Source organism: Leptopilina boulardi, unplaced genomic scaffold (genome assembly GCF_019393585.1).
Source record: "Leptopilina boulardi isolate dan_hultmark-lab unplaced genomic scaffold, ZJU_Lbou_2.1 LbouV2_318, whole genome shotgun sequence".
Taxonomy (NCBI): Eukaryota; Metazoa; Arthropoda; class Insecta; order Hymenoptera; family Figitidae; genus Leptopilina; species Leptopilina boulardi.
This window is the reverse complement of record NW_026137883.1, coordinates 302759-318318: the sequence shown is the minus strand read 5'-3', so window position 1 is coordinate 318318 and position 15560 is coordinate 302759. Positions and strand designations below refer to the sequence as shown.

The 15560-nt window shown below is 22.3% G+C and overlaps 2 protein-coding genes across 5 annotated transcripts; one reads left to right on the top strand and one right to left on the bottom strand.

The window, feature by feature from the left end:
• Positions 1–6: 6 nt before the first annotated feature.
• On the top strand, positions 7–8492 carry LOC127284147 (tubulin-specific chaperone D). Of its 3 annotated transcripts, none has more exons than XM_051309450.1 (18): positions 7–257; positions 428–789; positions 870–1048; positions 1202–1340; positions 1667–1853; positions 2266–2491; positions 4196–4344; positions 4457–4686; positions 4936–5075; positions 5229–5334; positions 5414–5591; positions 5662–5820; positions 6009–6218; positions 6381–6545; positions 6882–7006; positions 7126–7280; positions 7468–7966; positions 8098–8492. In XM_051309450.1, exons 2-18 carry the CDS (start codon positions 448–450, stop codon positions 8377–8379), a joined length of 3471 nt encoding a protein of 1156 aa, XP_051165407.1. In that variant the 5' UTR covers positions 7–257; positions 428–447; the 3' UTR covers positions 8380–8492. The 3 variants fall into 3 exon arrangements, with proteins under 3 accessions (XP_051165407.1, XP_051165406.1, XP_051165408.1); XM_051309449.1 differs by having other exon boundaries at positions 425–789; XM_051309451.1 differs by having other exon boundaries at positions 7–261.
• On the bottom strand, positions 8399–15419 carry LOC127284149 (alpha-(1,3)-fucosyltransferase 10). Of its 2 annotated transcripts, XM_051309454.1 has the most exons (11): positions 15076–15409; positions 14700–14792; positions 14425–14587; positions 12221–12289; positions 11410–11569; positions 11226–11265; positions 10887–11008; positions 10569–10782; positions 10249–10438; positions 9800–9977; positions 8399–9621 (listed from the first exon to the last, which is right to left on the bottom strand). In XM_051309454.1, the coding sequence occupies exons 5-11, from the start codon at positions 11473–11475 to the stop codon at positions 9139–9141; spliced, it is 1293 nt and encodes a 430-aa protein (XP_051165411.1). In that variant the 5' UTR covers positions 11476–11569; positions 12221–12289; positions 14425–14587; positions 14700–14792; positions 15076–15409; the 3' UTR covers positions 8399–9138. The 2 variants fall into 2 exon arrangements, with proteins under 2 accessions (XP_051165411.1, XP_051165412.1); XM_051309455.1 differs by lacking the exons at positions 14425–14587; positions 14700–14792 and having other exon boundaries at positions 15076–15419.
• Positions 15420–15560: the final 141 nt, after the last annotated feature.

The following is a 15560-nucleotide window of genomic DNA, read 5'->3' as shown; positions in this document are numbered from 1 at the left end:
TGACATGTTCTCTAACTCGTTTGAATATAATAAATTTCTTTAAATCTTTCTAATTGAGACAAAAATTTACATGATTTACATCGAGCGTGTCGTCTGCTTGATAGAAAAACTTGACATTTGTTGATGTTGACATCGCCAAATATTTTGTTTTTTTTTTTTTTATAAATAATAGTGTAAATGTTAAAGTACTAATTAAACTTATAAATCGAAAAAAATTGGCTCGTTTTATAAAATTAGTTTTTAACAAATAAAAAAACGTAAGTTCATCAATTTTTATTTTACACATATTTTTTCAAAAATTGAGACATAAAAAAATCTTTTTTTCTATTTGTTGTTAACAATTTATTGTTCTAAATTATTTAGTGAGTAAATATTATTAACAGTGATGAGTTTTTGAGTGAATTTTTATTTTTTTTATTTCAAGAAGAAAAAAAAGATAATTGCAAAATGGTCTTGAGCGAGGGTCCAGATCCTGAGAGTATGGGATGTGGTTTTAATGCTTTTAAAGAAATTGACGAAATAAATGCATTAATTAAACAATTGAGAGAGCCTGATTTACCATTTCGAACAGTGGAAAAAAATATGGAACAATTTAAATATATTTTAACACAATATCAAGATCAACATCATCTTTTGGATCCGCATTTGGAAAATATTTTGGATCCAATGTTGGAAATTGTTAAAAATGAAAATATTGCCGATAGTGTGAAACACAATGTTTTTAAATATTTATATATACTTATGTCGGTGAAAACTTATAAGAAAACTGTTACATATCTTCCACACGAGGTTATTATTTTGCTGATATTTCAATTCTTAATTTATTTGGCAAATTTTTTTTGTTTCTGTATTAAATTAATTTTTTTAAGGTAATGGATCTTTTACCGGTTTTGCGAATGTTGGAAAAACAAGATACAACTGACAATGAAACATGGGAAACACGATATGTTCTTCTTATTTGGTTATCAATAATTTCGAAAATTCCATTTCCCCTCTCGCGTCTTGAAATTGATGAACAAATTGATCCAGAGAAAACAATTATCGTTAGGTAAATATATTTTTTTTACTTTTATTATTACAAAGTACCAACAATCAATCAATAATCAATTTTTATATATTATATTTTCAAATTAAAAACAATATTTTTAATTATGTGCAAAATAATAATAATTATAAAATATAAAAATCTTGTATTTTGCAGAATTGTGCGAATTTGTCAGCTTTATTGTTTTTCCAAAGATTCTTGCTCGATTGCAGCTGTATTTTTAATTGCAAATTTTCTCACTCGATCGGATGTTAAAAAATTATTTCTAGATGAAATGATCATGTGGTGTTTGAAGGTATATTAATTATTGACATATTTTTATTTTTTTCAATTTATTCTAATATTTTTTATAATCAATATTTTTAATAATAATTATAATTTTATTTTAAATATTATATAATATAATTGTTTTATAATAATTATTTAATATAATTATTTTTTATAATTAATAATTTAAAAAAAAAATAAACAAATTCGATATTTTTTGACAAAACTAAATTTAAATTTCATTGAAAATAAAATTCACATTTAAAATAAAATATATAAAACAACTTTTTTAAGGATTAAAAATTTATTTTTTAATCTATAAATGAAATTTTTAATAAATCGATTTAATTTTAGTGCCTCGAGGAAGATTCATCAAGACATGGATCTCTGGCCGTTTTAGCGTCAATTTTAAAGCATTGCGCTCGAGAAGATTTGAAGCCATATACACAGAAAATTTTAGATTCAATTCTCAAAATTAAATTAAATGACAATCCCGATGTACTCGTTAGGAAATTTGCAATGAAAGTTATTCAACGAATTGGTAATAAAATTTAATTCTTTGTTTCACAAAAAAAAATATTTAATTTACATCAATGTAAAATGTTTTTTTTTTATTATTATTGAAAGAAAAATTATTGAACTTACTTTTTAATCAATTGTAATTATTTTTAATTTAAGAGATTTTTTGTTGAAAAAATAAAATTTATTAATTTCTATTATCTATTCTAATTTTTAGAATAATTAGTATTTTTTGTATTTATTTAAAAAAAAAAATTTTCAATATTCAAAAATATTTTAAATTTTCGATTAAAAAATATTTTATTTTAATTACTTTTTTTTTATTATAAAATTAAAATAAAGTGTAAAATAATATTAATACGCCTATAATGTTGATAGTTAATTATAAATTATTTTTTTACAACTAAAAATGAGTGAAATAAAATTTGTTTCAGGTTTCGTTTTACTGAGAACAAAATTAGCATCTTGGCGATATCAACGTGCAAGTAAACCAATTAGTTTAGTTTCCAATGTTCCTAAAACAACGATTACCGAAGTTATCGTCGAATCAAATACAACGGAAATGATTTCTGAAATTGAAGACGAAGACATTCCGCCTGTGATTGAAGATATTATAGAATATTTAATTCAAGGAATGCGTGATAAAGTGATTATTATCAGGTATATTGAATTTGATTTTACAGGTCTCGGATTATACGACTTTTTCGACTATTTCCGACTTTTTTTAAAAAAAAATACAACTTTTTTCGACTTATTTTAATAAAATGCGACTTTTTCGACTTTTTTTTTACATTTTTTTAACAAAATTTTTAAACAAAATACGTTTCTTTTTAAGTATAAAATGCAAATCTTCTTCAGATAATCTTTATTTCAATTATTTAATAAATTTTGAACTAAAATTCTTCACTAAATTAATTATTATTAATAATTTTAATGAAATTCATCAGAAATTCAATTATTTTTCAACTATTTTTAAATTCAAATTTTTATGAAATTTAATAATTGTTTATAATTAAAAAAAAATAGCAAATAAAATTACTAAAAAATTTTAATTCAAAATCACTTGAAATTTAATTATTTGCAAAAATATCTGAAAGAATTTTTCAATTAAAAACTTTTGAAATTCAATTTTTTTATGTAATTTCTAATATATACTTCATCAACAGAAATCATTAGAAATTTCTCTTATTATGATAATTATTGTCTGAAATTTAACACAATCTTTTGAAATTCAATTATTTTCAAAAATTTCAATTCTAAAAGCTTCAATTATTTTTAATGATTTTTATAATATTCATTGAAAATTAAATTATCTAAAAGCATTTTGCAATTAAAAAGATTTTTAAGTTCACTTTTTGTCTGTAATTTCTAATAAATTTTACAATTATTTGAAATTCAATTATTTTCAATTCAAAATTTTTTAAAATTTATTTATTTCCAAAATTTTCAATTCAAAATCAACTAAAATTTAATTATTCTCAAAAACTTCAATTCCAAATTAATTATCAAAATTCTCAATCCAAAATCAACTAAAATTAAATTATTATCCAAAATTTCAATTGAAATTCAATTATCTTCAAAAATTTCAATTCAAAATCAAGTAAAATTCAATTATTACCCAAAATTTCTATTCAAAATCAATTAAAATCCAATAATTATCCAAAATTTCAATTCAAAATTAATTATTATCAAAATTTTTAATCAAAAATCAACTAAAATTAAATTATTATCCAAAATTTCAATTGAAATTCAATTATTTTCCTAAATTTAAATTCAAAAATCAAAGAAAATTCAATTATTTTCAAAATTTTCATTTCGATATCTTTTAAAATTTAATTATTTTCAAAATTTTCAATTTAAAATCAAATAAAATTCAATTATTTTCCAAATTTTCAATTTAAAATCAGTTAAAATTCAATTATTCTCAAAAATTTCAATTCAAAATTAATTATAATCAATTTTTTCAATCAAAAATCAACTAAAATTGAATTATTATCCAAAATTTCAATTTAAAAGCTTCTAAAATTTTCCATCGAAAATTTTTTGAAATTTAATCATTTCAATTATAACTCTAAGGAAATTCAATTATTTTTAACTATTTTTATAATATTCTTTTCTATCTGAAACCATTTTTCAATTAAAAATGATTTTCAAATTATTTTATTTTTGTCCGCAATTTCTAATAAATTTTTTAGTGTAATCATCAAAAAATTTGAATTAAAAATCACTCGAAATTCAATTAATTTTTCAAAAATCAATATTATAAATCTTTGAAAATTTAAATTACATTTAAAAAATGTTATCTCAAATTATTTGATAAATTATTTTTAGTTGAAATTTTCTCCTTAATTTTTTGTTTCACAGATGGTCAGCGGCTAAAGGTATTGCAAGAATAACGGCTCGTTTGCCAATTGATTTAGCTGATGATGTTGTGGGATTTGTTTTGAATCTTTTTTCTGGCCGTGAATCAGATTCTGCATGGCACGGTGGTTGTTTAGCTTTAGCAGAACTTGGTTTGTATATTTTTGTTTTTAATATGAAAAAAAATAGTGAATCAAATTTTTAATTCACTTTTTCTTCAAAAGTTTTGAATAATAATTTTTTTTTTTTTTATTAATTTTCCAGGCAGAAGGGGTTTGCTTTTACCACATCGTTTAAGAGACGTTATTCCCCTTGTTCTTCAAGCTCTTGTTTTCGATGAACCGAGAGCTTATGGATCAGTTGGATCGATTATAAGAGATGCTGCATGCTACGTTTGTTGGTCGTTCGCGAGGGCTTTTGAACCTCATGTTTTTTTACCTCACGTTAAAGAAATTGCAGCAACTTTATTAACTGTCACTTGTTTCGATCGAGAGGTATGAAATTTTTTTTTTACTTTTTTTTCTTTCCTCAATTTATTTTTTTTTCAAATTATTTCAATTTATTTAAGAATTTTATTTAAAAAAAATTTTTCTTTAATTTCACAACTTTGTACACAGATTAATTTATTTTAACTACCAATTATTTTTTTTATTTATAAATTTGTTTTTTAGTAAAAATAGATGTAAATAAATATATATATTTTTTTTTTTGAGAAAATTAAAATTTAACTGCTTTTTTTAAAGATAAATTGTCGACGAGCGGCTTCGGCTGCTTTTCAGGAAAATGTTGGTCGTCAAGGAAATTTTCCACATGGAATTGACATTTTTACTGCCGCTGATTATTTTGAAGTTGGAGTTAGAAGCAATGCCTTTCTAAAAATTAGGTAACAATAATGATTTTTTGAATTCCTTTTTTTCCAAGTGAATATCTCCTAAATGTTCTTTGGTTATAATTATTTTTTTTTTAAATTTTTATTTGATATTTAAGAAATATGAGTTTTACTCAATATTTTTTTAAAAGAAAATTTACTTTTCAGTGTTCATATAGCGCAATTTGAAGAGTACACAAAACCATTAATTGATCATTTGATTGGGAAAAAAGTCAATCATTGGGACACGTCAATTAGAGAACTTGCTGCCAAAGTAAAAAAAAAAATTACAATTATATATTTTAAATTTTTGTAGACATGGAAAATTTTTTTTTTACTATGCAAATTTTTAGGCTCTTCATAATTTGACACCGAGAGATCCACATTATATGGTTGAGACGGTGATACCGAGTTTATTGAATATGATTGATTCGATTGATTTGAACGTTCGTCATGGATCAGTATTGGCAATCGGAGAAATTCTCGAAGCATTGTATATCGAATATCGCGACGACATTACCATCACAATTGGTAAGAGGAAAGTTAAATAATTTGAATTTTAATTCTCAATAAAATATATTTTTTTTATTTGTAATTAAAGGTCAAGAGGCGGTTGAACGAATTAAAAAAATGGTGCGAACCATTCGAGTCAGAGGACAATTTAAAGGATTAGGCGGTGAATTAATGAAACAAGCTTGTGCAACATTAATTAAAAAATGTGCTCTCATTCATTTTCCAGTTCATTCAACGGAAGTTGTTGGTAAAAAATTTTTTTTTTTTTTCATTTATAACGATGAAAAATATCTCAATTTCTAATTATAATTTTTGTTTTCTAAATATAATGCAGTTATTTCTATTTTGAATAAGAAAAAAATTGATACAAAAAATTTTTATTTTTATTCAAGAAATTATAGTAAAGAAAATAAATAAATTTTTAATTTTTTTCAGCTGATTGGCAAGATTTATTGGAAGAGAGTTTAAGTCATGAGGTACTTGCAATCCGATCAAAAGCTGCTGAATCGCATACAGAATTTTTTGACGAATATTATACGGATAATTATACGGATGAAAATGCTCGTAGTGTGATAATTAATCGATATTTGGGAAATTTACAAGCGAGCAATCAAATTTTACGTATTGGATTTGCCCAAGCTATTGGTAAATATATATATTTTTTTATATTTAAATAATAATTATAAAGAAAACAATTTTAATTTAAAAATTTTATTATCAAATTTTAATATTTTTTATTATTATTGTATATTAAAATTCTATAAAAACAAAATATTTAAATTATTATTGAATTTGTTTTGTTTTTAGGACACTTTCCACTTTTTGTAATTAAAGAGAGAACTGAAAATATTATAGAATCATTGATTGCTTGCACACAAATAACAGATGAAACTGGAAAATGGGCAGAAAGTAGGAAGGAAGCTCTTCATTCATTAACAATGATTTGTCAAACGCTGGGCGTTGAAAATTCTGGTGAGCAATTTTTTTTTTGTTTTTTTTTTTCTACTACTACTACTACTACTATTTAGCTATTTTTTTTAGCCATTCTACCAAAAACTACTTTTTTTAAAGAATTTTTCAAATTTACTTACAATATTACATTTCTTTAATTTATGAATTTATTATTGATTTTAATAAGCTAAAAGATAAATTTCTAAATTAAAAAACTTTTTATTAACATTTTATTTTAATCTATTTTAGTCTAATAATAATAATAATCTATAGAATTTTTAATTTATAATTTTTTAAAAATAAATTTTTAATCTTTAAAACTATTTACATATTATTTTAATCTATTTTGATTTTTAGATACATGGAAACGATTTGTTAATCAATTGTACGATTGCTATTTATTGGCTCTCAAAGAATACACGACAGATAGTCGAGGTGATATTGGTGCTTGGGTTCGAGAAGCCGCAATGACTGCAGTTAATGTAATTTAATTTTTTTTTTTTCTCTAATTTGTTTTCGAAAAAACAAGAAAAAAATTCAAGTAAATTTTTAAATTCTTCTTTTTTGTTTTAATAAATTATTTAAAATTCAATTATTATAGGTATTAACAAATTTAGTTTCACAAGCAAATCTCTCAGGAATGTTAACGGAAAATTTAATGGCAAATGTGATCGGTGGAATTGCTCAGCAAGCAGTTGAGAGAATCGATAGAATAAGAGCACAAGCTGGTGCTATTTTTAATTCTCTAATACACAGGTAAATTAAATAAAAAAAAAATTCCGAAGAAAAAATAATTCTTCTTTCGATTTTCTTTTTCTTTTCTAATTTATGTTTTATACATTTTTTTCTATAAAAAAAAAAGTTGAAAAAGAATTCATTTTTCAAATTTTTCTCTCATTTTCTTAATATATGAAAAATAATAAATTTTTTTCCCCCTAAATAGTGATCCACAATTGCCAAATATTCCATATCATGAGGAATTAATGAAAATTTTCCCCTCTGAAGATTGTAAGGATATTGATTGGAAAATGGAGTCAGTGACATTTCCAAGATTTATAAAAATGCTTACATTTACACCTTATACGGATAATCTTTTAAGGGGAATAATATTTAGCGTTGGCGGTGTTACTGAATCACTTGTAAAATATTCAAGTTTCTCATTATTTTCCTATCTCAAAGAAATTGATGAGGATACACTTAAAGATCTCACTAATAAAATTCTCAATGTTTGCGAGGAAAGTCATAAAAATGAAAGAATGATTATATCAATTTTGGCATTTTTAGATCGACTACTCAGCTCTGGAAGTATTCAAATTATTCTCGATAATAATGAAAGTGAAATACCATTGCGAATGTTGTGTCTTTTAAAAAAAGAAATGAAAGTTATGCACAATACGGCAATGACCACTAGCAGTATTAAAATTATTTGTCAACTTCTTCAGGTATTTACTATTATTATTATTGTTTTAATTATTTTAATCAATTTTTTTTTTTTTTTTTTTTTTTTAATTTAGTTGCCGCAAACTTTATTTGTTTCACTTTTAATTTAAAAATTTGTAACTTTTTATTGCAGGTGAGAAGCTCTGTTAGTAAACAAGCATTTGCACATTTGAGTCTTTATTTATGTAATAAATATAAATATTTGAGAAAAGCAACAGCTACAAGAATTTATGAGACTTTAACGCTTTATGGAGAAGATATGGATATATCAGAAGAAGATCTCACAATTTTACTCAACGAATTAAATGAAACAGATTGGGAAAAACCAGTTGAGGAATTGCGACCAATTAGAAATCATCTTTGTGAATTGATGAAAGTTCCTGCGCCTACTATTCAAAAAAAAGCACAAAAATAGAAAAATTCACCTTTATTGAAAAAAAATATATATATACAATTAATAAAGTTATTTAAAAAAAAACAAATTTTTACTACTAATAACAAATAAAAACAAATACTCATTATTGTAAATTGTTTATCGATTTATTGAAAATAATTCGCTTTTCTAAAACTGCACAATTCAACGATTGTTTAATAAAATAAAATTTTTTTTATTATGTTTTTTAAATAATTGACCAGGATTATTAATTTTTATTACAATAGGGACGTTGATAATTCGAAGTAGAAAATTATCGAAAATTTAGTTTTAAAATTGTAAAATTCAAATTATATCTTGGTGAGAAATTAAAATTATTTCAAGTTAAAAATTTTTTTAAATTTTGACTTATTGAGATTCCACTGTAATGTAAACTTTGTAAATGTAAAATTAATAAAAATAATTTCATATTTTGTTACAATTAATTATTTTCTTATTTTATATCATTAATTTTGTTTTATTATTAATTTTTCTAATTAAATTTAATAACGCTAGTAAAACAAATTTTATTTATTAAAATATGAACTTTTTTTTTATAAACAATTTTATAAATTACAATCGAAGATTAATTTTGAGCTTACAATAATTTTACAAATTAGATTTAGATTTAAAATTGTTTCTTACTTCTTTGAAAATTTTGTTGTTTCATTATAATTATTTTTTTTTTTTTAGTAATTTTAATTCTTCTTTTTATAAAAAATGTTATAAAAAATTATATATGTAATTATTTTAAAATATCGTCTAACATTTATTATTCAGGTACATTCGCGCAGTTTCCTCACTAAATATAGTTTCATTAATTTTCAAATTATTCACAACATGATAGGCTAATAATTTTGCCTCACATTTACCATTGGCCCACCAATTGTGCCATTTATTTTTTGGATTTACTTTTTGAGTGAGTGCACTTATTGGCTGTGTACAATTTAATTGTTTTCGTGTCATCATATATTTTCGATTTTTATTTTCATTATTTATTGCATTACAAATATAGCATTCAAATTCATTGAGACTATCGTAAAAATCAAATCCTTTTGGTTTATCACGATATAAACTGATAAGTCGCTCATTAGTGAGAGATGAAAATTTGTCAATTAATTTATGTGATAAATATTCATTATACAAAGTTTCATTGATTGATATTTTTTCAATGAAATTCGCCAATTCCTTTGGACTAGAGAAATCACGAACTGAAATGGCAGATTTTTCATTTGGTAGCCAATCCTGAAAATAAATAGATAAAGAATAATTATTTTTGCACTTTATATAAAATTAGATATTTTTTATAAATTAAAATTAAACAATTTCAAAAAAAATAAAGAATTTTACAATTATTCTTTTTTTTGTTAATTTTATGCACAAAAATATATTTGCAATATATTTATAAAAAATGGTAAAATACCTTGAAAGACGGCGAACCATAATAAATTGGAATAGAACCAACAATAAGTGGTCGCCAAAGTTTTTCCGTAATATAATCCTCACAATCTGCATTTTCAAAAGCTAAAGTGAATTTATATTTGGCCACAAAATTATAAAATTCATCGTCATATAAAGTGCGAAGATGATCAATTTGTAAACTATATATAACAAAAAAAATTATTTTCAACTTTCAAGGGAGAAAAATTTGAAAATATCAAAAGATCTTTTGACTATGAGCTTGATATTTTCTTACAAAATAAAAAAAGTAAAAAATGTAAAAAAAAATATCCAAATTTTGAATAAACAAATAAAAAAAGAAAATTCTTTAAAAAAAAAAATTTTTTTTTACATAAATCATAAACTAAAGAAAAAATTATATTTCAATTAGTAAATTTTTACTCAATTTCGAAAATATTACAATAAAATTACCTTTCTGGTAATTTACGATTATTTAAACAGGAACCATAGGCATCGACTCGAATATATTTCATTAATTCAGCAATATAATCGTCTCTGTCATTTGTCGTGTCACAATTCGATTGAATATAAAGCAATGGTGCTAAATCATTTTGTTTCATTAAAATCTCTTTCTTTTCAAATGAAAAATAGAATTTTTTACCTATATTAATTGAAAATTAAATACATTTTCAATATAAAAATAGAGAAATAAAAATAATTTTTCTAAAATTTTTTTTTTTTTCTTTTAAAATAAATTATTTGAAAATTTCAAAAATAATTAAAAATTTTACTTGTTAATTCATCAATTCCTGGAATTTGTAATGAGATAATATCACTGTATCGACTAAATGTTGACGAATAATTAAATAAATTCAAAAAATCATCGTAAACAAATGCTGGATTATTGCGAGGTGATTCTTCGTGCAATAAACCCCATTGTATATTTTTCCCCCTTGGAATTGGTAAATTTCGATATTCCATGGAACTGCCATAAAATATAATCGCCTAAATATAATAATTAAATAATAATATTTAAATAATTAAATAATAATTAAATTTGTTATAGTGTGTAAAATTCTCTAAAAAAAAATTATAATGATAAAATATACCTTGAGAAAGGAATGTGTTAGAAAATTTTCATCCTGTGTAAAATAACAAATAAATTGTCCACAACTTTTAAAACCATTAAATCCAAAATCATTCCACCATAAAATTATCGGTTTCTTAATATCTGTGAATAATTACAATTAATCAATATTATATCTTGATATTATAGTCACAAATTTTTAAATATTATAATCTTTAAATTCTACTCTAAATTTTTGAATATTTAAATATATTAGATTCTTTTTTTTATTAAAAATTTATTAAGAACAAATATATTTACTATTTGAATATAATTGTTCAAAAATATATCAAATATAATAAAGAAATATGAATTTAAATACCTTTAAAATTTGTATTCGCCGGTTTATTAAATAACCACATCTACAAGCAATAAAATATTTTAATGTCAATTAAATCAATAATTAACTTGAATCAAGCAATTCTTTCTATTTCTATTTTAAATATAAATAATAACAAAGAGTAAATTTAAAATAAAAAATAATTATAGAAAATAATAATTCGTACCTGAATAAATGTTATAATTAAACCAACAATCATCAAAATACAAAAACTTGTTCTTCGATGCAACATTTTTATCACAATAATTAACGATTTATGCCTTTTCTTTTCATTTAAAATTTTAACATCAAGGCTTTTTTAATTCAATTCTCTCTTCAATGTTTTTCTGGTAATAAAAACAAATCAAATTATACATGGTAATTTTTCACTTCACTGAATATTTTCTTTCGAATAAATTTTTTCATAACTCTTTTTTAAATAGTTAAATTAAAAATAAAATTAACCATCCAAAATGAACTACATTGTCGAAGATTTATTGAAAAAAAAAAAAAAAAAATCCTTATAATTTCTTATTACTTAACGATACAGTCCTTTTAGTAAAAAAATATATTTATATTAAGAGGCGTTACACATCCTGAACAAAAAAATACTGATTAAATACATCCTCACGCACATCTCTCCCACACATATATTTAATCTTTTATCAAAAATCACTGAACCGTACAATTATAACTTTCAACATGTTTTCAATGTATTTGCCAAAATTCATTAATATTCGCGAAATATATACACATACGTATTTTCAAATTTGTATGTTTTTTTTTCTTTTTTTTTTATGACTAGAGTATCTTCTCGCAAATACATGCCATTTCAAATATCTATATATTTAAAAAATTAAATTCATTTCTTTTTTCGATTCATAAATAATTTGAATCTTTTATAATAATTACAAAACTAATTTACAAAAATAAATAAATAATTTGATTTCATTATATTATATAAATAAATAATAATTAAATAAATAATCTCATAATACAAATAAATATCATTGGTTAATAATTCGCTTTAGAACACGTCCAGATCGTAAACATATGCCAGATTTATTCTGCAAAAGAGAAGGAGAATAATAATTATTTTTTCAATAAAAGTTTTAATAAAATAAAGTATATATATATATATATATATATATTATGTTATAGGATGTATTCCACGACAAAGTGTAAAAGTCCATCTGCAATTGCATTTACGATTCTATTGAGATTTTTTTTTCTTTTAGTACTAATTGAGACTAGTATCCATTAATTTTTTCAAATTTTTTTAACAAGCCGTTTTTGAGTTATGGAATTTTGAAAATTGGAGAATTTTCATGACTTTTAATTTTTGAATGCTCATAACTTCCTTAAAAATGCATCAATTTTTTTTTAAACGATATTACTATCAAATTTTTGGGTTTTAATGATAAAAAGTCATTTTTCTCATTTGACGTACTGATCGATTTTTTTCAAAATTTTTTCAAAAAAACTACTTCTTTTTACGAAACTTTTAAGCCTAGCACGATAATGGGCAAACAATTTTTACAATATTTTCGGAATTTTTCAAAAATTTTTGAATTTTGATTTTTTTAAAAATATTTTCATTTTTTTTTACACTTCGTACTTTTATGTATTTTGATGCGCTGATTACGAAAATCATAGTGACAATATCGAAAAATTTGATTTTTATGGTGAAAACCATAAAAAGGTCCCAAAATTTATTTGTTTTTTTTTCGTTTATTGGGTAAAATATTCAAAATTAAAAAAAAAACTTTCAAACAAAAGTTATAGATCTTATTAAAATACATTTTTTTATATCTTATACATTTTTTTTAATTTTGCATATTTTACCCAATAAACGAAAAAAAACCATAAATTGAAAAATTTTCATGACTTTTAATTTTTGAATGCTCATAACTTCCTTAACGACATGCGGGAGAAACCCACGTGACCTAGTATAGGAAAATGTGTTTTGCAATATTCCAACTTTCTCTAAAATGAAAAAAGATTTTAGGCTAAAATTTTGAGAATTGATAGATTTAAGTACAATGCACCGCGCTGTTCTCCTGAAAAAACTTAATTTTGCGTTAAATTATTTAAAAACTAAATTTAAAAAGTTTAATTTTAAAACGAAAATGACAACAAAGATGGCGGCGCATACACAGACGTTGCATGAGTGTAGTGTTCTAAAGACAGTAAATTACGTCAAGAAGAGAAAGAAGATTACGGTAATTTACCGGATCGTTTTTTCTCTGAGAATTTATGAGAATTTTTACTTGTACTTTTATCCTTGTCTGACACGTGCGTTGTCATGACAACGTGTATGACGTTATACACTTTGGCGTGGAATACATCATAGGTAAAGAAAAAAAAATTGTTGAACAATTTAATTTCAAATCAAACAGGCTGGACAAGAAATGAGTTGATTTTTTGATGACACGGATTATTTTGTTTGGAAAAAAATTTCTTTTTTTAAAACAAAGTTCAAGCAGCACAATACCTTTTATTTTCAGAAAGTTTAATTTTTCTTTTTGAAAAAGATTTTTTTCTCTCAAAACCTAAGTAATTAATTTTTGAAAAAAAATTAATGTAAAAAATTTACACAATATTAGGGAATTTTCTTTCCGTTTCTCCGAAAGTAATGTTTTTTGACGTTAAAATAATATTTACATTCATTATATTTGAGAAAATTTTTTTTTTATAGCTCAAGTATTTTTTTGAGAAAAATGAAATTTTTCTTTAAAAAAAAAAAATAGAGAACATTTGTTCTCCTCTCCTTTATCAGTATCGGACACAAATTAAAGTCTTATGAAACATTACTATAAAAATAATTTGCAAAAAAAAAAGAAAAAAATTGTAAACAAAGTTATAACATAAATAAAAAGTAAAAATACTTTTTTTCCGATAATTTTAAGATAAAATAATGACAATTGCAATTTGGAAAATTAAATTCGTTATTACTTCGTGAAAAAAAATATTCAGCCAAACAAAAAAAATGTTACATGTATAGAAATATTTTTTTAAAAAAACAATATTTCGAGGATGAAATTAATTTTCAACTTTGAACAATTCCGCCTGATTTGAAATAGATTTGAAATAAAAAAAATATATTTTTCATTTTTCACAATGAAAATATGAAATATATTTTCTGTAAAAAAAATATTTCCCATAGTGAATTTTAAGATTAAAAATTTTTTTTTTAAATTACCGCAATTGAAGTATTGTTTGATTCTTCGGCAACTTTGTACATTTTTTTTTTAGTTCGATTTCTAAAATTTTCCAAAAATCGATTTCTTTTCTCTAAAATAGCATTGCTTTTTTCCAATTCCAAAATTTTTGTTTTTAATTCATCTACTTGTTTTCCTAATTCTCTACAAAGTAAAATTTTAATTAGGTTTTACAAATTTGTCTTTTTTAATTAAAAAAAAAAAAAAAGACAACAAAAAATTAATTTATAGATTGAATTAATTTATTTACACTTACTCATAATCATTTATTGAATCATTAAGAGAAACATTAAAATACACTTTTGTTACCATTATACAAATTTGTCGACATTGTGGACAAGTTTGGGAACTGAAAAATTATTTCACAATAATATAGACTATATACAATTTTAATAAATATATTGTGAATATTCTATGTACGTTTATATTTTTAGATTAATGTATGTCATTTTAACAAAAATTATTTACAGTTTGTATTCTCGAAATTAAATAATTTCTGCAAAAATATTATAATTTTTTTAAAATTAATCAACTATGAATTTAGTCGAAATATAATGTGTAAATATCTGATTTTGTAAATTGACTTCAATTATTCTTTATACGATAATTTATATGAAAAAAAAAACAAATACCTTTTACACCACTCTTGAATACATACGAAATGGTACAAATGTCCACACTTGTTTGAAACTACCGTTTTTCTACATGACAAAATAGAATCCCGACATATAGCACATATGGCATTCATGTTTTGTTCAAATTTTCTTAATTTTAACGAAAAATAAAGTAATTTTTAAGAAAACATAAACAAAACTATCAATCACACGTGTTCGCGATTACGAAAACTAACCTTAAAATAGCTATTCAACGGTTTATTTAAATTTAGTTACAAACTATATCGCTAGAAGCGACATTTCAAAAGTCGATTACTAAAAATTTATCAATATTAAATTGCATATATATATATATATATACTATATATGTAATTGTTTATATTTCCAATAAATGTAGAATTATTTACATTTACAAAAAAATGACATCAATATCCTGATATTAAAAAAAAAAAAATGCCAATTGTTATCATCAGTAGATATCGCGTGATTATCTGGCAATCATT

Excerpts from the sequence above, each read along its gene's own strand:
- LOC127284147 (XM_051309450.1), top strand. The coding sequence starts at position 448 with ATGGTCTTGAGCGAGGGTCCAGATCCTGAGAGTATGGGATGTGGTTTT. Across the intron at positions 1,854-2,265 it reads GAAAGTTATTCAACGAATTG|GTTTCGTTTTACTGAGAACA; the intron begins GTAATAAAATTT and ends AATTTGTTTCAG. Across the intron at positions 4,687-4,935 it reads TCACTTGTTTCGATCGAGAG|ATAAATTGTCGACGAGCGGC; the intron begins GTATGAAATTTT and ends CTTTTTTTAAAG.
- LOC127284149 (XM_051309455.1), bottom strand. The coding sequence starts at position 11,475 with ATGTTGCATCGAAGAACAAGTTTTTGTATTTTGATGATTGTTGGTTTA. Across the intron at positions 11,266-11,409 it reads TAATTATAACATTTATTCAG|ATGTGGTTATTTAATAAACC; the intron begins GTACGAATTATT and ends TATTGCTTGTAG. Across the intron at positions 11,009-11,225 it reads GGCGAATACAAATTTTAAAG|ATATTAAGAAACCGATAATT; the intron begins GTATTTAAATTC and ends AATTATTCACAG.